The following is a 22,213-nucleotide window of genomic DNA, read 5'->3' as shown; positions in this document are numbered from 1 at the left end:
AGAATCGACTATGAATACCAGCCCCTCTCTTGTTTAAGATAGCAGTTTACGCTAGAGTCCTATATAAAGAGATGTCCGAAGCTCTGATTGGTAATCTGATTGATACTTGATTGGCTAAGCGAGCAGCCATATTGTGACCACAGCTGTTTGTAGAATGATACGAATGGTGTTTGAGGGTGTTTGATGACGTTAGAGCGGTCCAAAAATAACGGTGGAGGACTCAATTGGATACTGAAGGTTGTGGTGGGGGTTTGATGTCACTTCTCTCTTTATATAGGACTCTACTTAAGACGTTACTTAAGACGATCTTGAAATAAGAATCGACTATGAATACCGGCCATTGTGTGATAATCGACGTAAGGGAAAAAGCACACATAGCTCATGGCTTTGTTTACACCGAATACTTGATACGCGTAATATTTAGTAACTTTCTATTCAATTATCTTAATTTCGGTAATAAATTTAATGAATAGTATATTAAGCTGGAACAATATGAATCAAGATAATTAATTAAATATAGATATCACGTATACATTTACACGTATTGTCGAAATTAAGACAATTTAATAGAAAGTTACTTGTTAGTATGCGTGTCAAGTGTTCGGTGTAAACTAGGTCAATGGGTCATAGGACGAATAGAGGACAACTTCGGTTAGACTCGGAAATATTCGGCACGTTTACGTATACGTGAAGCCGAGTTTGTCTTCTATTTCTCTTTACCGCGTTTATCACCACCCCCGCAAGCGTACACCCAAGGACTTTGATTCTGTCCATGGGGAAATTTTCCAAACTGAGAAGTCGCTATCTTTCTACATATTTACAGTTTATGATTAACGTAACGGCCAATAAGCTTTAGTTGTTTCATTAATCATGAACTGCGAGTATGTAGAAAGTGATGACTTCTCAGTTTGAAAAATTTCCCCATGGACAGAATCAAAGTCCTTGGGTATATACATACACTCGGGATGTGCTTACGACTTACAACACTTGAAACTCCCCACACACTAACGACCTCATTTATTTTCGTCCGGAATGTGAACTACAAGTCATATCTATTTTACAACTGTGTCGTTAAAATCATAAAATAGATGTGGTTTGTGTCTGTGCTAAAATTACAGTGCGGGGGGAGGGGAGGGGGATTTTTTAGTAAAAAGTTACATTATGCAAGTTGTATGAAATGAGATTTTTGTATAAGTCTACGCTATCCAAGTAACTCGGACAGCGCCGCTCAATAATCATTACATGAAACTCTGGAAGTATCAACAAAATTCCAAAATAATAATATATATATAAAAAAAAAAATGAAGACAATCGGATGTATTGCGTAGTTTGATGTTTCAATAGTGAAAAAAATAATCCCGAGCTACAATTTTATCGATTCCCTGGAAAGAAAAATATAATTTACGGAAAAAGAGAGATAGATTGGGGCAATAGTACGTCATCAAACGAAAATATAGAATTTTTTTTTTCGATAAATATCAGAAGACGATTAATTTATAATTAATCAATTTTTAATTTAAGATATAAACGTGTCCTTTAAGAAATATGACAGAAATGATATCTCGGTAGAAAATTTCATGGACAACTATTTTCAATTCGAAAAAGAGGTAGAATGGGGAAAGATGGGCGAGAGAACAGAGAGAATATTAATTGGTGCGCGGTACTTGGTGCGCAATGTATGACGCGCGCGCAGTCGATCGGTCAAAATTCACCCTTGGTTCGTGCCTCTTGCCGCTGCGGATGCGATACTGCGAGTGTCCAAGAGGTATTAGGGTATTAGTTTTCTCGGTTTCCTGGTGCGCGTGTCGTCCGTGTGCTCGGAGAGATCATTGTGCCGATTCGATCGTCGCGTCGTTCTCGCTCCATTCCGCAGGTGCCCTTATTACCCTCCCTCCCACAAATTAATCCCGAACACGCGTTTATACAGCCGAATAGCTTTTTTGGCGACTGTCGAGTGTCCGGACAAATTTTTTTTTCCCGCGCGCGTATCATGCAGCTCGCCCCGGTTTTTTAGCATCGGTTCCAGTATAGAGAACGAGCATCGGTGAGTACAACTTTTAATGGTGCTCTTATCAATCACGGTATATTTAGACATAGGGATACCGCGATGCGTAAGGAGCTTAGGAGCCGCCAATGTGCCGCGCACGCTGCGAGCTGCGAATGCACGACACGCACCGCGTACGCGTACGGAACACCTTTCTCTGCGCTGCGGATCAATAACAGCCGTTGCGGTTATGATAATGTGACCAGCTGATCCACACCGATATTAAATGTTATGTGCGTTTGCTTGCGTACGCGATTTTCTCGCTATATCTCGTTTCTCTTTCTCGCAGTCGAACATTTATTGAAAGCAAAATGCGAGCTACTGTTTATACATGTATATACGAGTATAGCCATCGACAGTACTACACGTTACTTGAAGACGATAGGAGTCGGTTGCCTTTAAAGCAAATTTGCACAAAAATTCTGTATAAAATATCCTTGGCTAATTTCAAAAGTATATGTCAAATCCATTTCATTTGAATCCTAATATTTCTTCTCCTTTCCTCCCCGCCTAATGATATGTACCATCTACTAATTCGCTTTCTTTATCGTGCTTCGTTCAATTTATGATACAGTGTGCAAAATATTCATATAAAGATAATATAAAATGATATAAATACGAAATTGTTTATATATATTGTATCTATTATGTCACAACTAAATTTTATTTAGGGCTATGTAAAGATCTCTAGTATTCGCGTTTATTAGGTGACTTGGTAGCACATCGGGGGGGGGGGGCGGAAGGGCGCCCATTAGTTGAAATGCTTGCAATCCCGGGACGCCCCTCTCGTTCGGACAGGAAGACCACCGTACGTGGGGTTTTAGTCGGTAGGAGTCCGACCTAACCTTTTCCTCTCCCCCGAGAAGGGATGGTATCCATGATGGATTTCTTCATGTAAAAAAAAAGTTGCTTGGCACCACTTTACCCACATACGCTTCATCGGAGAGACATCGCGATGTCCGTCCCTCGGATAGAAAAATGTCACATGTGCTGTGTGGGTATTGTGTCTCTCTTGTTATAGAAATTATACTTATATACTGACATTGTGAGGAGACTCAAAAATGTTAAAAATTTTTTATGTTAGCTTATTACAAATAATGTTGTTAGCCATGTGAATCTTTTTAAATTTTTTATTACTAATTTTTAACAAAATTTTCAATTTCGGTACTGCATGGCAGTTGTCTATAAAAACGTTAAGAACTTTTAAATTAAAGGGTTTCGTGTTTATCTTTTAATTGTTTTATTCCTGTATTTTCTTACATATTTTTCTTTTCGTAAAAACCAACAATTAAAAAATTATTATCATCATATAATGACATGAATATTCAAGTAAAAATTGCTACACAGTGAAATAAAATTCGTAGGATACTTACTCACTCGTTATGAAATCACTTACAATTAGTTATGCTTCAATAATTTAAAAATTAATTTAAAACTGGGCCAAATATAAAATGTTACAAATGAATATGCGTACGCATAAATATGCAATTAAATATGTATACAGGATGCATCACGTACGTGAGACGGATTTTAAATAGCGTTCATTCTATTGAAGATGGAAAAAAATAGTACAGATAGAGGGAATGAGGGATTTAAGTTGAATGGTGTAATAATAATAACTGTATTATTATTGATTTTTTTTTATAAAACGCAAAATTTATAGGCCATATACGAAAAAATACTATCAGTAATCACTGAGCAAGGATTAGTTACATTAGTTGTCTTGTGTTTTTTTTAATAAACTTGATTGTTATATATGTACTGACAAGGGAAGTTTGGCAAGTTTAAAATTCAAAAAATCTGAAACTTTGTATAAGTTTAGAGTAGAAGGACTTAATCAAGAAACAATTTTTTTTAGCTGCTGATATTCGGTTTTAGGGGTGCAGCATCTCTTTAAATAAAATCAATGTTTACGTTTTCAAGCAAATATCGCTGAAACAATGAGAATTATAAAAAAATGTTTTCAACAAAAGATTTATGGTTTCGAAAGCTCTTTATAACGGCATGATTAGATTTTTTTTTAATGTTAATTTTTTTTAAATACTCTCACTATTTATCTTTTTTTGTTATTTAAATTGTTGTTTTTACAAAAATAAAATATTATTTATTTTATACAAATGTTACAATAATGATACTGTTCAAACAAGTATTCAAAACAGAAATAATTTTTGTACCATGCACAACGTATAAAAAAGTCATTTTACCACAAATACTGCATTTCGGTATATGTTTTTCTTCTTTAAAATAACAATAATTAATTAGATTTTCCAACTTTTCAGGCCGTGTTGATAAATAGCCACTTTCATACCAACTATATTTAAATAAATTTTGAAATCTTGGAGAAGAAAGTTGTTTGTGTGCCAGAGATTGTAATTTTATAATGTTATTGCGTAAATGTAAATTTATATCGTAATTATTTAAAATAACATTATCAGAGAAGCTTCGAATAAAATTTTTCTAAAGCCAAAAGTATCTAAAGGTTATACAAAATAAATATCTTTAAAAAGAAAAATAAAAAAATAAAAAATAATTATTTATTTAATTATTTCTCATTATTAAATAATATCTTATTTGTGTAAAAATAAAATATTAAAGCAAGAACAATTTAAATATTTAAAAAAGATAAGTGGTAGGGGTTCCTTAAAAAATTTAACATTTTTGAAAAATCTGATTATGCCATATAAAAAGCTTTCAAAACCATAAAACTTTTGCTGGAAACTTTTTTTTATATTTCTCATTGTTTCAGCGATATTTGCTTGAAAACGTAAACACCGATTTTATTCAAGGAGATGCTGCACCCCTAAAACCAAATATCAGCAGCTAAAAAAAATTGTTTCGTGATTAAGTCCATCTACTCTAAACTTATACAAAGTTTCAGATTTTTTTGAATTTTACACTTGCCAAACTTCCCTTATGAAAATCACGTTGACTCTTATTAATCTCTTTTTATATAAATACAATGATGCACCATGAAAGTGGAATTACAATTTTTTTTAAAGGAAACTTTTTTTTTATGAATGAATTTTTCTAGGTACATTCTGTATATAAAAGTATTAAGATGTGATGAACGAAAAAAAAATATTGCATGAGATATTTTATATTTTATGTGAAAATATGCTAGAATAAAGTTTATTGTAAAATACTTAAATTTTTTTTTTCAAGCACCATATACTTTAATACTTTTATATTAAAAAGAATATTAAAAAGAATCGATACTGAATGACAAACGAATAATTTTTCTCGTATATTGTTGCATTTCTAAATAAAAAAATGAGTCGATATATATAAAAAAATAAACATAGCGTTCAACTTTTGCCTATACTGTTTCTTTCTATTTCCAACGGATGCTTGAACCCGTCCCAATTGCGTGATACACCCTGTATATTTGTACATTTTTACATATAACACATGTATGCTTAGCGTTACATTTGATGGTCTAGTTTTAAATTATTGAAGCATAACGAACGGTGATTTCATAACGATGTAAATAAGGATTCAATAAACTTTATTTTAATGTAGCAATATTTCTTTGAGTGGCGTCATTATGATAATAATTTTCAGTTTTTAAGAAAAGTGCATAAGAAAATACCTAATAGAAAAAAAAACAATTCTAACAATTGATAACAAATCCACCTTAAAATTAAGTTGCAATTTTCTTTATAGAAGGTAGCTCATGTAAAGTGTGACAAGAGCTATTATTTTTTTAAATATCCATTTTAGCAAAAATTGTTCCAGACGAAAGTTGTATAGTCTGAAGAGAGACAAATAATGGTAAAATCAATTTTCAAAAAAATTGATTTTTTTAAGCTTAATGTACACCCAGCGTGTTTGATTCTGTCCATGGGGAAATTTTCCAAACTGAGAAGTCATCACTTTCTACATACTCGCAGTTTATGATTAAAGTAACGATTAGAGCTTATTGGTCGTTATGTTAATCATGAACTGTAAGTATGTAGAAAGATAGCGTTTTCTCAGTTTAGAAAATTTTCCCATGGACAGAATCAAACATGGGTGTACATCAGTTATTTTTTTTAATTGTCTGCTTTTCTTTATACCTGTATGTATAGTACGACATAGATAAAAGTTATATTTAAAGAAGAATTATTTCTACGCATGTATACGCACACACCCACTCACAAATACGCGCACGCACGCACGCACGCACGCACGCACGCACGCACGCACGCACGCACGCACGCACGCACGCACGCACGCACGCACGCACGCACGCACGCACGCACGCACGCACGCACGCACGCACGCACGCACGCACGCACGCACGCACGCACGCACGCACGCACGCACGCACGCACGCACGCACGCACGCACGCACGCACGCACGCACGCACGCACGCACGCACGCACGCACGCACGCACGCACGCACGCACGCACGCACGCACGCACGCACGCACGCACGCACGCACGCACGCACGCACGCACGCACGCACGCACGCACGCACGCACGCACGCACGCACGTACGCACGCACGCACGCACGCACGCACGCGCGCGCGCATATATACACCAGGCACATACGCATTTTATACGCATTTGAAGTTATTAAAAGGCATTTTTTGAGCGATTGTATCCTGTCGCACACAAGTGAAAGATAAAGTCCACATCTATAGATTCTATCGATGCAATAGGTATCTCGTTTCGTGTAATTTATCAGATTATATCCTAAGCTTAAATATCGGATGTATTCGTTTCAATTTGATGATTCTCATAAAGTTGAGGATTTAAGTATAATAACTAGCGTTTTTAATTCCTAGCAGTTATTTTTAGATATATGCATCGAACTTTATATCACTTTTTTTATTCACATTGAAAATTAAAAATGTGCAATTGCCGTTTTCGAAATTAAAAAAATATTTCCCTAAAGAATGTCCTATTTTGAATTTAAGTAACGTAATACATTTCTAATTAAACGACTTAACGCGAGGATACTACATTAGTTTGACAGTTAAGTAATATATAAATAATATAACAAAGAGCAAAACACACATGTGCGTGCGTGATATCCGATAAATCCGATTGTGAGTTGTGTGTAGCATCATCCTTCATCTGCCTGCGTCGTACGCGTTTATTTTCTTTAATATAACCTGAGTAAGTACTACGTTTAACGCAGTTAATCAGCGCAGGGTTTTTGTTCCATTGTTTATTCATTGCACGCTGTTTATTCACATCTTTGCAAAATTTTCCGCACACGTGTAAAAACTCTTACGGATATGTAATGAAGATAAATACCTATGCAATCTGGTTTGCCTACCATAAATACAGCTTAATTGAGCTTCTATAAAATTATCTTAATGACGGAACTAGAAAACTTTACGTCGATTCATCGATGGAAAATCACGAGATTCAACGCGTAAATTCAAGAAATTAGTTGGATGACTTGATTGGCGCGGGCGACTTTTGAGGAAAGATACATATATGTATACTACACTTTTATATATCGGTGCCGTAATAATTATTCTGTTTACCTCGCCAAATTGTTTTATGTATATGAAAATCCACGTGCCTTTGGAAATTTCCCAGGTTTATGCGGTCTTGAAGAATTTCACTATTGTGCGATTGAAACGAGCGGGATGTGTCACGGTATCGCGTTATGCATTTAACTTGCCTTTCAATTATACGGGATTTTCCCGATATGTTGAACGTGACGTCCTTCTTTTGTCTTTCGATGAATTGTGACAAGCGTGTGTAAGTATAGTATATCGTGAATCGATGTATAATGTTCTAGTTGTTCTTTTCATGTATTTCGTTTATACGTTGATAATAATAGTAATAGTAGCAAAATAGTAACACACCGACACACACACACACACACACACACACAAATGATTCGTACGTGTATAATGATGCTCACTATATCGTCATTTTCTGAAAAGCACGTACAAAGATAAGATATATTAAATATTATTAAGCTTATCTTTGGCTAGTTCTAAGCTCTAAATCAATCTTTATTGTTTTCTCAATGTACAAGATAGTGCAATTTTGTGATGCAAAACTCTCTTTACGACTTGGGTAATAAAAATCATATAAAAAAATGTACGTATCAGCGTAAAAATACAGAAAATAACAATAAACGTCATTCGGAAAAGAATCTATTGTTATACACATATAATGAGCATAAATAACATAATATAATAAGCATAAATTTTTACGATTGCTCAATTGATCGCGCACTTGTAGTTTCGAATGAAAAGGAAAAGAAATATTAGCCTTAGGTGTTAAATAATGGCAAGAACTTGATTAATAAATAGTGAGTATTATTATAATTTAGAATGTAGAATAAAAAGTGATACACTCAATATAAATACAAACGAGAGAAGAAAAGTGTTTCTTATCTGTATAATTCTCGTACGACTCGTGTGATAAGCTTTTCACATATGGAAGCTATAGATATTCGCCACGTTGTTAGATCGTAGAGCATTTTAAAGATTGCACCTCTTTCGCTTTAGTTCAGTAAATTGATAGTTGGATTCATATATAACAAATAATAAACACGTAAAATTATATTTTTGATAAGAAAAAAAAACCGTAAGGTTTTCTGTGCGAGGCACTAGACGCTAAGTCGAGATAAAAATACATTAATGGATCAGTAATCGAAGAATATTTAATTAATAATCAATAGATGATTGGATTTCTCGATAATGATCGAAGTAAGATGGTACGGAATAAACCCTCGCTGCGTTGTGATGCGTTTAAGATCGGCACATACGTACACGCGCGCGCGCGCGCGCACGCACGCACACACACACACACACACACACACACACACACACACACACACACACACACACACACACACACACACACACGATGACGTCACGACGAAACGCGTTCGAAGCCAATGGTCATATGTATCAACGAGACCGAGTACCAGCTATCAGTATTAGCCCGGTCATCTTTCTGTGCGAGCGCGACACGCGCAATCGTGCCGATCGTGCGCGGCAAGACGCGAGGTGATTCCTCTTTCTCTCGCTCTTTCTCTTTCTCTCTTTTTCTCTCTCTCTCTCTCTCTCTCTCTCTCTATCTCTCTCTTTTTCTCTCTTTCTCGTAGCCAAGAAACTCTTTTTAATATCTGTGCGCGGAAAATTTTGTGTCGAAGCGCACAGCTCGAGATGAAAGACATTGTTTCACGGACGCGATGACAGATGACTGTGATTCGCATTCGACAATCGTATTTTCTTGAGCATCGCTAATCGCGGTACCAAGTACAAATACGTGTTTAATCGCGCACTCACGTTCGCATTTATTTTTTAACACATTGGCTCGTGAGTGATCGCTGTGCGCGCGCGCTTGCCATCCGCGCGCGGGTTCGTCGCCATCCGCTCAACGTGACAACGCATACGCGTTCTCTCTCTCTCTCTCTCTCTCTCTCTCTCTCTCTCTTTCTTTCCTTTCCTCCCCGCCGCTCCTCTCCCCCCCCTCTTACTCTCTCTCACTCTCTCTCTAGCGATGAGATTTCGCGGGACCTGGAGATTTCGCCGTCTCGCGAACGCGGGTGTTCGACCTCGTGCAAAGGCCAAGCGGTAACGCGCGAGAGCTAGTCGCGCAACTTCCCAATATTAGTTGGATGTTAGAGCGCGACGTTTCTTAAGCTCTTTTGGACTGATCACGTATTTCAACGTGCCGCTTCACCAAACGAGAGAATGGAATAGCTTGGCTACGATTCTAAGTAACCAATCGCACCATCCATCATGGTTCGTCAATTTTTTACTTTTATTTCATGTTTTTACCATCAGTACTACAGATACTTGTGATATTATAGCAATTTTATTTAAATTAGTTGAAACCGCTTATCTTAATAAAATTTAAACGGAATTGAGCAGGAAATAGAGTTTCGATAACGTCAAAGGTTATCGTATAAGCATGAATAATTTGTCGTTAAGGTTTTCTAAGTATTTAACTATTACACAGGCAAAATATGACTTTGATCAATCTTTTTAACTTGCAAGCTAAGAAATCGCGCATCGTGTGGTGAAATACCGGCCGCGCCGGCATCGGCATCGGCATCGGCATCGCTAGCGAAATTGCGGATGTTCGCAATTATCATATTACGTTTGTTTTCATCAAAAGGAAATAAACTATGTTCTTAAATAAAAATGCGACATTTTAAAAACGTGTAATGTCGAAGCGATATATGAAATTAATATACGCGTGAGATACGTTGTCTTTGACGAGTACGATAAACCGTAACGGTGTACTGTACAAGATAATGAAGAACGATAGTAAAACGCGATAGTATTCGTAAGTTGTGCGCTACGATCGATTTTTCATTTTAGTATTTAGGATTGAAAAATAATGCATCACACACACGCTAATTCAAAAGAATTTTATTAATCGTCATATGTGTCTCGCGAAATAGTCGAAATCAATTTGTAAAATTTTCAACTATTAATTAGAATTAAAAGGTGATTAAAAGGTGCTATTTCTTTAAAAATGTGTATGCGCATATACCTGCAAATAATCTCGCGTCGCGCCGCACGGGCGCGCGCTGCACTGTATCTTTCAGAATTGCCTTGTCAAACGGGTTTCATGGAAATTCTACAAGTCGAAAATTGAAGTTTACTTTTTAATATCTCAAAGATGACGAAAGTTGTAAAATAATAATCTCGTACACCACCGTTTCTTGAAAAATGCTGTAGAGAAGCAGACGCAGACAGCAATTAGTACGTTTAATGCTCAAAATATACGAGTATGATCGATATTCGAGCTTTTCGATGTGAATGAGCGCGCGTTATCGCGCGCGCGCGCGACACATGGGGTGCCAAGTGTTCCTTCATCGTTCGTTCTTCTTTAATGCTGATAACGATTAACGTTATTAACAAACATGCACACTTTCTCAGTTGGACGTACAGATTTCTTGTAAGACGCGTTGATCGATAAGCTTTGAACCACGCAAATTGAACGGAGAAGCCATATTTTTAATACCCGTCCCATGTCCGTCCCTATAGCTGTGTGTAGCACATTCCACGTGGTGTGGCTTCAACGTGCTGGACGAGTCGTCATTAAAAAATTGCTAATTACATAATAATTATGAATTTTTAAAATATTTTAATAATAATACGTTTGTAACGTACAAGAAAATATGTGTGTATCGTTTTAATACTTCTTGGTCTATTCTCGAGCCATTCACTAAATTCAACTATTGAGATTATTTGCAGTTTACGAACGAGACGTATATGTACTATATACATTGTACATATACGCCTTGCGCATTTTTAACTAAATTGCACTAATGTTACAACTGTGACAAATGCGGCGCGGCGATTTGCAGAAGATGAAGTGCGTAACTATACGCGTATATGCGCACATCGCGATCCGCGTATATAACGATGAAATCGATGAAATCGATGAAATCACGCCTGCGACACAGGACACAGCCCTGGTATGCGGTAATGCGAAAATGATATAAATGCTGCGCCATTGTTGAACTGGCTGGTTGTTGAATTTGGACCGTGAACGTCGCGACCGTGTATGTACGTCCACATGGGCACGAGGCCAAAATTGCGCAAAGGCGCCTATTTCTTCGTTTCTCATATTCCACATATTATACGATATAATACGTGATCGAGCGATGGAAGCGACGCGACTGAACGAGAGTAAACAAAATTCAGATTACCTTTTTGACATTTTTTACAATTTCTACAAATAAGAAACAATCTAGTTCATAATAGTAAGCAGTATAATTAGTTATCGCCAAAATAAGATATAATATACATGTGTATATGTGTGTCGTCTTGCGCTAGTGTGTTCGATAAGTCATATCGCGCGATTGTTGTATAATACGAAATCGAACATTAATTTTATCAAATTCCTTCTAACCCGATACGAAGGCAGCTGCCTTGCTTTCTCCAAGATACTTGAATACTTGACAAGTATCATAATCATCTTTAAAATGTCTATATTGTATTGATCTCTCTCTCTCTCTCTCTCTCTCCCCCTTCCCCCCCCCTCTCTATCTCTATCTCTTGTCTTTTTCATCGAAAAGCTACTTCTAATATATGGATTAATTTCTAGTAAATTATCAATTAATTGCAATTATCTTCACGATATCTCATATATTATCGTCTCTTACACTTGTGTATATTCGTCAAAATGTAGCTTGTTAGCTTTATTGTTCGATAGCTTTGCCTATTTTTCGCGCGTTTATTGGGAATTTTTATATTTCGGATATTTACACGCGTGCAGCACTCGCGCATGTTCGTGTGCTAAGGTTCCACGCAAAAAGTTAAATGGTCGTCTTCCTCCGAGTTAAGTAACCCGACAAGATCTAGGTCAACGTTAAATCTACGATTATTAGTTTTGATAAACGCAGAACAAGTTCCAACATATTTAACTTTAGCTTTTTAACATTAAATTAGTCCGTAATATGTAAATTTATCGAAATGTGTAACGTGATAGAGATATTTAATAAAATGTCTTTTGAGAGATTAATGGAAGTTATTATTTTTACAAGTTAGTTAGTAAACTTTATTTTAAAACAATTTCTACGACACATATATATAGGGTAAAGTCGCCTATTATGGGATAGGTTCCTAATATGAACTAGCAAGGTTTCTACTACATTAATAAACGCATATGGTTGGTACCATCATAAACTTATTACTTTTGGGGTAAAATTTATTTAGTAGAAAATTTATTATTAGATCATGCGTGCAGTCGTTGAAAAAAAAAAGTTTTGAAATTTGATGTTGTCGAGTTTTATTAAGATGAGTCTTTAACTCTTGTTTATTATAAAATAAACAAATATTTGATAATAAATTCTTTATGCAGTGATAGAGTAAAGTCGTATTAATAGAAAAATACAGAATGTGATAATTTGCTTAATTATAAATATTAGATTTGGTGATCGTGAAACCGTAAAGCGTGGAACTTGTAATATGAGACATTCAAAAATTCTTATTTATTATTGTATATTTTAACTTTGAGAGATTTCCAAAATGTTATAACAAAGTTTTTTATTGAGAACTTTTGAATTATGAGGCTTGAAGGTTATAGCTTTTAACATTAGCACTAACACTTTAAAATATCTCTAATAAAATTGATTTTGGGAAAAAATATTACGTAAAAGTTTTTGAGTATCAAAAGAACTATTCGATTGGTCATCTAGATTTTGAGTATGGAGCCTAATTTAAACCTAGTAATATCCAAGTCAATAAGACCAATTTTATGTAAAAAGACCTTTGTGTTTCATATTAGGAACCCATTTTTTGAATTAGCAAATTTGGCAATTTTGCCAAAAAATTTCATATACAACAAACTATAACTATTATCGATTACCAACTTTTGGAGATGAAACTTAAATACATTTAGTATAATTTGGTTATAAAAATAGAAGTTAATAGTATAAATTAAATAAATTATAAGCCTTTAAAAAAAGGTATCTCATAATAGGCAACTTTACCCTATCTCTTGATATTAAGTAGTATATAGTTTCGCAATATAAGATTGAGTATTTGATGTGTAATGTTAACCCTTGGTAGAATGCGTGTGATTTCCTAATTGAAAATAATAAACATTTAAATATTTATAGCATAGGAACAATTTTGATAAATATAAATTTAATACCACTAAAAATTTAAATTTTTTAACATTTTTACAATTTACTCTAAAGAAAGAAAAAGTTTAATTGATAATGTTGGAAACGTTATTAAGTATCTATAATAGCACATTGAAGAAATTCTCAAGTATTGCGACTCAGCACGATGACAAGCCATACGTCGCGTCGCGTCGAGTCGACACTGACCCTTTAACGTCTGCACGCACTTGAAATTTTTGCTTATACCACAGCAATCGAACTTTGAAAACAAATTGCAATCAGCAACGGAGACGGGGAGGGGGAAGGTGGAAGGTATAAAAGAAGAAGGAAAAGAGATCGCATGGTAACATGCGTGATCATCGTGGCCACCGTTAAATCCTTAAATTGATAGCAACTCATACACAATGAGCTTCATTTATAATCGCTGACTCTAACTCGAGCTACTTCGGCCGGTTACGAAATGCCAGAAGCGAGTCACACTACCGAGTATCTTTGCCAAACATCGAACTTGGAACGTCTAATAATGCTCGAGAATGTTGCTTTAGCGAGTAAATATAGCCGAGCGAGACACTTTTTTCACGACTGCGTGCGTCACTTTGATGTTATATTACCGCATATTTCTATAGTAGCGATAAAATAAATCGTTTCGTCGATTCGATTTATATACGATATAGTAGCTGGAACGAAACGAACTGGCGTATCTTGGCGATTACAGTTTGCATTTTCGGAAAAAATTAGTGTTGAAAATTTATGCACGCCTTTCTCAGTCTTTCGTACAGTCTTTTTTTTCTTAATTTCAAGCAGCAAGCTAACATTAGTCATCATTTTGCCGCTTGGATATCTACTTATCCATTCATCCAGCCATCCATTTTATTCACGATGGACTTTGTTGTGTCTAAAAGCGACGCATACGTATCACTGACTAGCTTTTTCTTTGGTTTCTGTTGTAGAATACAACGCGAGAACCGAAGCAGTACGTTTCGCCGCATGGGTGCCTGGGTTAACGAACGTTTCGCGGAGGAGGAGGTGGTCCCAAGTAATCAAAGTGCTACTTGGACTTGGAGGATCCGGGGCCGCAATTGCAATGGTGCTGGACCATTGCATGGTCGACCGGGTGCCGACTATCAATCGCCAGACAACTTTACATCGACCTGGTCGTCAGCATCCCTATTACCATTGCGCCGCCAGTTCACCAGGCAGCTCTACGAGTGGCCTTGTTTACCGTTGTTTAAATCAAGGACGAAACTAAACCTTTATTGAATCGATTGTTCCGATTTCAAGAGAAAGGCCGCCCAAAATTTCCTTGCAAATACAGATTGCTCTAGTTTTTTTTTCTTTTTTTTTTTTGTTATCGTGTGTGATTGTTTGTATGTGTCTATGTGTGCGTATTATACGAAATCGGTTTCGCGAAGAGGAAAATTGGATCATCAGTATTTTGATATTTTGAAGAAAAAGTTAATCCCGAAAGTGAGTACTCTTCCATATTCTTCGTTTCTTCAATATGGCTGAGTGGACCAGGTTTAACGATGAAGACAAACGAATTCGACTTGGCGAACGAATGAATAACGATGCGACCGTAAGACGATCGTATCCTGAAACGAGCAACGCTGAAATTATTGACGAAGACGAATCACGTATGGCGAACAATGAAAACAATTGCGATTGTGATGATAATCGTGAAAAGGTTCGAATTGTTGACTCGAATTCGGTTCGAGGATCGGAATACGTCAATGGCTTTCGAAACAACTCAGAATCATTAGAAAATGTGCGAGAGGAGGAGGAGGAGGAGGAGGAAGAAGAAGAAGAAGAAGAAGAAGAAGAAGAAGAAGAACAAGAAGAACAAGAACAAGAAGAAGTAAAATTCGTGGAGAACAATATGGAACAAACGGAGCAATCAGGCTTAAGGATACGTCGAGAAGCTCGTCAAGAGCTAAAAGAAACCTCGCAAAATTTACAAAGTTCACCAAAGAGACCCAACAGTCTCTACAAAGAGGATGCGTCTAGTCCACAAAAGCTCAAGAACGTTTTCAACGAGAGAGGTACAATTTTCGGCTCCCCTACCAGAATTCTGTCATCCAAGAGTCACTCGTCGACCGAGAAGAGTACCGAGAAACTCGTGAACGGTAAGTCTCCTAAGGAGGACAAGCAGCAGCATCACGTACAATTCAACAAAGAATCCCAAAAGCAGCAACTACACCGTCACACACCCGAAGAAAGACCGCATCCAAGTCCGTCAATCTCCACATCTACCACAAGCAGTTCCGAAGATAATTCCAGCTTGGGACAATTTTGCGAAGCAAGGCCTCCCGATGGAGGTTGGGGCTGGGTCGTCGTAGCGGCCTCTTTTATGGTAAACTTGATCGCGGATGGTATTACCTTCTCTTTTGGTGTAATATATGTTGAATTTCTCAATTATTTCGGCGAGGGAAAATCCAAGACAGCGTGGATTGGCAGTCTTTTCATGGCAATGCCTTTATTATCGGGACCAGTGGCAAGTTTCTTAACTGATCGGTACGGATGTAGAAAAGTAACGGTAGCCGGTAGTATCCTGGCAACTGCTGGTTTCGTCGTAAGTTCCTATGCGAACTCCATGGAAGTACTCATCTTCACGTTTGGCATCGTAGCAGGTTTCGGTTTGTCCTTGTGTTTTGTCGCGGCGGTAGTAATAGTGGCGTATTATTTTGACAAAAAGAGATCCTTTGCCACCGGTCTATCGGTATGCGGTAGCGGAATTGGGACTTTTATCTTTGCACCCGTCACGCAATATCTTTTGGCGGAGTACGGCTGGAGAGGAACCACGCTGATTCTGGCAGGATTGTTTTCGAATCTCGCTGTATGTGGATGTCTTATGCGAGACCTCGAATGGACTACCACTAAAGCAAAAGCGAAAACTCAAGAGAGGAAAAAGAATCGGGAAAAGAAGAGATCTAAAATGCAAAGTTCCAGCGCAGACTCCTTCTCCGCCACCAGTTCCGCAAACACGACCACGCAAACGCCTCACGGCGATTCTAAAAGAGGTTTTGCATCGGCCAACGCGATGATTATCGAGAATCTTCGACCGCAGGATGGATGCGGCGAGGAGAGTGGTGAGAAATTATTCTCTAGTTTGGTAAATCTGCCTACGTTTGTCAAAAATGGGGAAAGAGTGCCTCTGGAAGTGTTGGAACTGCTCAGTGCGAACAAAACCGTTTACAATGTCCTCTTGCAAAACTATCCGAGTCTTTTGATATCGTCGAGGAGTTTCAGCGATTCCGGAGCGCTGCACGATCAACTGAGTACACCATCGGCCCGATTTATATCTACGCCGAGTCCATTAGCCGAATTGCGAGCTGAAAGCAAAGACAAGGGCAATGACGATCGAATTTTGCGTGGCGAGCAGCTGCCACAACAACAGCAGCAACAACAACATCAATCGGCAGAACCGACGTATTTATGGTGGCTGAAGAAAATCGATTCCGACACTCCGTTGAGGCGATCTTGCACATTGGAACAACCAAGAAGACTGCCCACTGCTTATCTAAAGGATATTAGAATGCATAGGCATAGTTTGACTTACAGAGGCGCCATGCTCAACATCAATCGATATCGCTTGAGAGCTTCGAGCTGCCCGGATATCTACAGAAATTCAATGACTACGATCGCCAAAACAAAGATGGTCTGGTACGCTGGACTCTGGGAATTTTGGGATTTAATCGTCGACATGCTAGACTTTTCGTACTTTGCCGATCCAAGATTCCTGCTGTTTGCAGTCAGCAACTTCCTCTTGCACACGTGGTACGATGTGCCTTACGTCTATCTGACGGACAATGCGATCGAAGTTGGATTTAGCGAGACGGATGCGTCTATTCTGATCTCGGTGATTGGAATTGCTAACATGGGCGGTGAGGTAAGCAACGGCGAAAGAAGATTTCGTTAAATACATTTTGCGTTCGATCTGGTAGTTGTTTCTTCTTTTAAAGAACAAAATGAATCTTTTTTGCAGATTCTTCTGGGTTGGGCCGGCGATAGGGCATGGGTGAATGCATCTATCGTTTATGCGGTGTGCATGGCACTTTGCGGTACCGTTACCGCTCTGATACCGATAGTTGTCAACGATTATTACACTCTATGTGCAATCTCTGGTGCCTTTGGATTATTTATCGCAGCAAATTACAGTCTCACCAGCATTATCCTTGTCGAGTTGATCACTCTGGAAAGGTTCACAAATGCCTATGGTCTTCTGTTACTCGTACAAGGAATTGCTAATCTCATGGGGCCTCCGCTAGCTGGTAATCCTCGTGCGCTATGACACTATATAATAAACTTTATTATTACTACGAATTAAAAAAAGTTTCAGTAATCAAAAATTGAATTGAACGTTCTTGGCTAACAAAAAAAAAAAAATATATATATATATATATATAAAATAGCAAATTTTGTTTTCTTGACACAGCACTCAGCGAACAAATTCTTTTTCAGGGTGGTTGTACGATATCACGGGCACGTACGATCTGTCCTTCTACTTGGCGGGATTGTTCATTGCGTTGAGCGGCGCATTGTTATTAGTGATGCCTTTGATTGGTTTGTATCGAAAGTGTCGAAACGAATCCAGGGAGGTAACTAGCGACAAGGATTTCAATGCGATAAATAATGTGTAAATATGCCGATAACAAAGGATCAAACCAGAGACAAACGACCATCATCGATGGTTCCATTCCATCGCAATTAGAATAGCGATGTGCTTAAAGGATAACAAAGGAATTGCGACACAGATTGCGAAAATTGCCACAGGGCACCCCTTAATTTCGTGGTAGTGTCATTCCGCGACATGCTAGACACGAGTTGCTCGAGCCGGCTGTGGTGTATTACATGTAGTTATAATTATAGTTTGTCGAAACACTCTTGCGGGTTCATCGACTCTCCGTTAACGACGATTAATTCCGAGCGACTCGAGGAATGTTATGTAAAGTAAAAATGATAGCAAGTCGGAGCGTCGCGGCGTTGCACGTCGCTGGAGTTACGATTCTGCTTTACCAAACTTTTGACAAAGGTTTTAGCTTGTTTTTCTAATCTCTTAGACATTGCGCAAAGAAAAAATTGTTTCGTGAATACAAGCATAGCTTTTTTTAATATTTTCAATAGCGTAGAGCGATATTGCGAGCGATATTATATAGTAATATATGTACAAATTAGGAACATGCCGCTTTCGCTGATGTTAAATGGTCAATTTAATTCCTGCCGTTCGCTACTAGAGAATGGCACTGCCGGCTCCAACGCTAGCGAGTTTCGACGAAAGTGAAGTCGCATGTCTTTTGTAGTTTAGAGACATTGCTGAAAGTGATGATCAGTTCTCACAGGTTAGATTTCACGACGCTAAAGAGATTTTCTAATCGATTGAAAATTAACCGCGATAAACTGTTTTTCCAACATGTGCTTCTTTATTACTCTTACGATCTCAAGAAAATCGCAGCTGAAGCGCAATGCTTATTATTCCAAGTGTATGATGATGAAACTCCATCGGAAAGAATATGTAGAATTTGGTTTAATCGCTTTTGATTTTAACATGAAAGACAAAGAATATCCCGAACAGTGGAAAAATTTCAAGATGTCGAGCTAGAAGAATTGCTTGATGAGAATTTAGCTCATACGCTTTTAGAATTGTCGAAAATGTTAAATGTCGTTACTCCAATGGTCATCTCAAAACGTTTGCATGTCATGGGAAAAATTTACAAGGAAGAAAGATGGCTACCATATGGTTGTCAGAATCACTTTTTCTATCGTGACTGCTTTGCTTGCCGCAGGCAAAGAAAAAAAAGCTTAAATGCACTTTGTGGCGCATTGTGACATTCACCGGCGATGAGAAATGAATTTATTTTGATTATTCCAAGCGGAGGAAATCATGGGTGGACTCCGGCCAACCATTTACTTCAATGCCGAAGAAGAATGTCTACAGGCATAAAACTTTGCTCTACATTTGGTGGGAGCAGAAGGGTGTGCTCGTATTACGAGCTCATGCGTTTCCAAATGAAACCGTTACAGCTGATCGCTACCAAATAGCAATTATGCCGATTGAGTAATGAGTTGATGCAAAAAAGACCATCCATAGCCAACAATTGACGCAAAGTCAAGTTTTTATTTTTATTTTTACTTTTATTTATTTATTTTTTTGTTATAACGCGATAACACTCGATTACACGTTGCGAAAAGCGCGAAGCAGACACTTTTAAAGCTTGAATGAAAACTCCTCCCGCATTCAGCGTACTTTCCAGACTTGGCACCGTCAAATTACCACTTCTTCCGATCGATGCAACGCGCACTTACAGACACACGTACACGTCTCTAGTTATAAACAAGTCCAAAAATGAATGGATGAATCGTCTGGAAAGACACCGCGTTCTACCACGTCGTGAGATCGAACCCTGTGTTGCCAGAGAGATGGGAAAAAGTAGTAGAAAATGGAGAAAATTACTTTAAGGTATTTATTCGTCATTTTCCCTTTGAAACAAATGAATTTTGGAAATAAAAAAAACAGCAGGAATTAAGTTTACTACTTAATATAAAATCAAAGGACCTGCGGAAGGCGGCCCGTTATGAACTATAACGTGTTGCCGTCGATGATTGTATCTTACTTAAACAGATATATCTTTTTCGCACGGCAACAATTAATAAGTATAATTTTGAATCTCAGAATACTATCAGCAATTAATATAAATTTATATATATATATATATATATATATATATATATATATATATATATATATATCGAAATCGGCACATCTAGTGTCCCAATTTGCATGTAAAGAAGAACCATACAAGCTCTATGCATGTTTGTAGTCGTTATTTCTTCGTCGAGCAAATTGTATTCTGAAGTCAGACTATACAGTACAGCTGACAATTGACAAGTTATCTCCTCTTCTCTGGATAATGCGAAAATATTGTAATTAAATTATTTACCGCGCCACATACTCTGAATTTTTGTAATTATCTTTGTGTCCTTCGCATATCGAATTTCGCGAGTCACTATATGTATACAATATTTTAACTATGATTAAATTCAATTTCAATTTTTTCTATTAATTTAAATTGAATTTAATTTTGTTTGCATTTGTTTAGTTGTATTTTTCATTCGGATAAAAATATCAATATGATTATTAATGTAATAAGTTTCAACTGCTAGTGCAAACGGCTAGTATATTATTATTATTATATAAAAACAAAAAAGAGATGTAATAAATTGGTATATCAAATCTTTTCTTCCTCGCGAAAAGCGCGATACATATATTTTGTATGGAAAATAGGTACGTGTGCATATAGCTTTTCTGTGATCGTAAACTTGCCTCCCTATCAATTTTGCGAGCTACAAGTAGACTACTACCTCCGTTATTTACAGCGTACGCATGCGGGCACATTTATTTTTTTATACAAATATGATCAAGTGTAATCTTTGCTTACTAATGCACGCACTGTTGTTCGTCTTTTTTTTGTTTGAAAAGAAGAAATTCGTCGGGGGCATGACATCACCATTATAGCGATTTACAATCGTATACCGTAGCGGACGGAAAATATAATATAACGGTGAGGATGTTAATGCGAACGCAAACGCGAACGCGATGGAATATTGATAACGTGAAGAATCTTTATTCATTCTAAAGGATTTTATTAAGTAAAATGTACATACATATATTACTTGACGAAATGAAAATGTTGCTATGTATTGCGATAAATATCAACGCATATGAGATAGAGATTCTTTAAACTCAAACTAGTCAAAATCATCCTACGATATTTTAGGTATTGTCGATTCTTCGGAAAAATTTTATATTCCAAAGATATCTCTTATAGTCGTAGGACTACACGTATGTATAACATTACGAGGCCTTTATACAGAAAAACAAAATACGAAAGATATTTACTGCTTTCACAGATATTAGAAGAATTAGAACATTTAGGCAACGACCGCGTAACGAGTTTTGACTATTCTTCATTAGAATTATATCAAACTGATAATATCGAGGGTAATTTAATTGATATCCGAAAGTATAGCCGATCAAAAGTTTCAATTCCGACTAAAGGTATTTGATCGGTGTATTGTAACCGTGTCCGGGTTATTAGTCCGGTGCCAAGTCCAAATTATGAGAGAGTGCAATAATTTGTTTCTCAGCATATATACATGTATACATACATACATACATACATACATACATACATATACATACATACATACATACATACATACATACATACATACATACATACATACATACATACATACATGCATACATACATGCATGCATGCATACATGCATGCATGCATACATACATACATATATATATATATATATATATATATATATATATATATATATATGTATGTATGTATATATGTATGTATGTATGTATGTATATGTATGTATGTATATATGTATGCATGTATACGCTCGCATTTTACATCGAGCGTACGTACGCAGCCTTACATGGCATCTACGAAATGAGTATAAAGCAATATTTTAATATAAAAAGAAAAATTGTGTATTTCATATATTTACGATATCAAGTTGCCGGCTTCACGAGAGTTTGACGACTTTCAACGGTAGTATTAAGCTATATAGTTGAGTTAAGACGAGAGGAACGGGACGC

At 36.9% G+C, this 22,213-nt stretch overlaps 1 protein-coding gene across 5 annotated transcripts; it reads left to right on the top strand.

Annotated features, from left to right (window-relative positions):
* The first annotated feature begins 1,706 nt into the window (after window positions 1–1,706).
* On the top strand, window positions 1,707–20,810 carry LOC105205522. 5 transcript variants are annotated; one of them, XM_039453565.1, is made up of 6 exons: window positions 8,921–9,012; window positions 9,507–9,753; window positions 14,546–14,621; window positions 15,370–17,481; window positions 17,578–17,863; window positions 18,054–20,810. In XM_039453565.1, the coding sequence occupies exons 3-6, from the start codon at window positions 14,583–14,585 to the stop codon at window positions 18,230–18,232; spliced, it is 2,616 nt and encodes an 871-aa protein (XP_039309499.1). In that variant the 5' UTR covers window positions 8,921–9,012; window positions 9,507–9,753; window positions 14,546–14,582; the 3' UTR covers window positions 18,233–20,810. The 5 variants fall into 5 exon arrangements, with proteins under 5 accessions (XP_039309500.1, XP_025995957.2, XP_039309498.1 ...); XM_039453566.1 differs by lacking the exons at window positions 8,921–9,012; window positions 9,507–9,753 and adding an exon at window positions 1,707–2,044; XM_039453564.1 differs by lacking the exon at window positions 9,507–9,753 and having other exon boundaries at window positions 8,855–9,012.
* The last annotated feature ends 1,403 nt before the right edge of the window (window positions 20,811–22,213 follow it).

Source organism: Solenopsis invicta, chromosome 9, assembly GCF_016802725.1.
Source record: "Solenopsis invicta isolate M01_SB chromosome 9, UNIL_Sinv_3.0, whole genome shotgun sequence".
NCBI lineage: Eukaryota > Metazoa > Arthropoda > Insecta > Hymenoptera > Formicidae > Solenopsis > Solenopsis invicta.
Note: the sequence above shows the minus strand (reverse complement) of the source record. Positions and strands in the feature narration are given on the sequence as shown.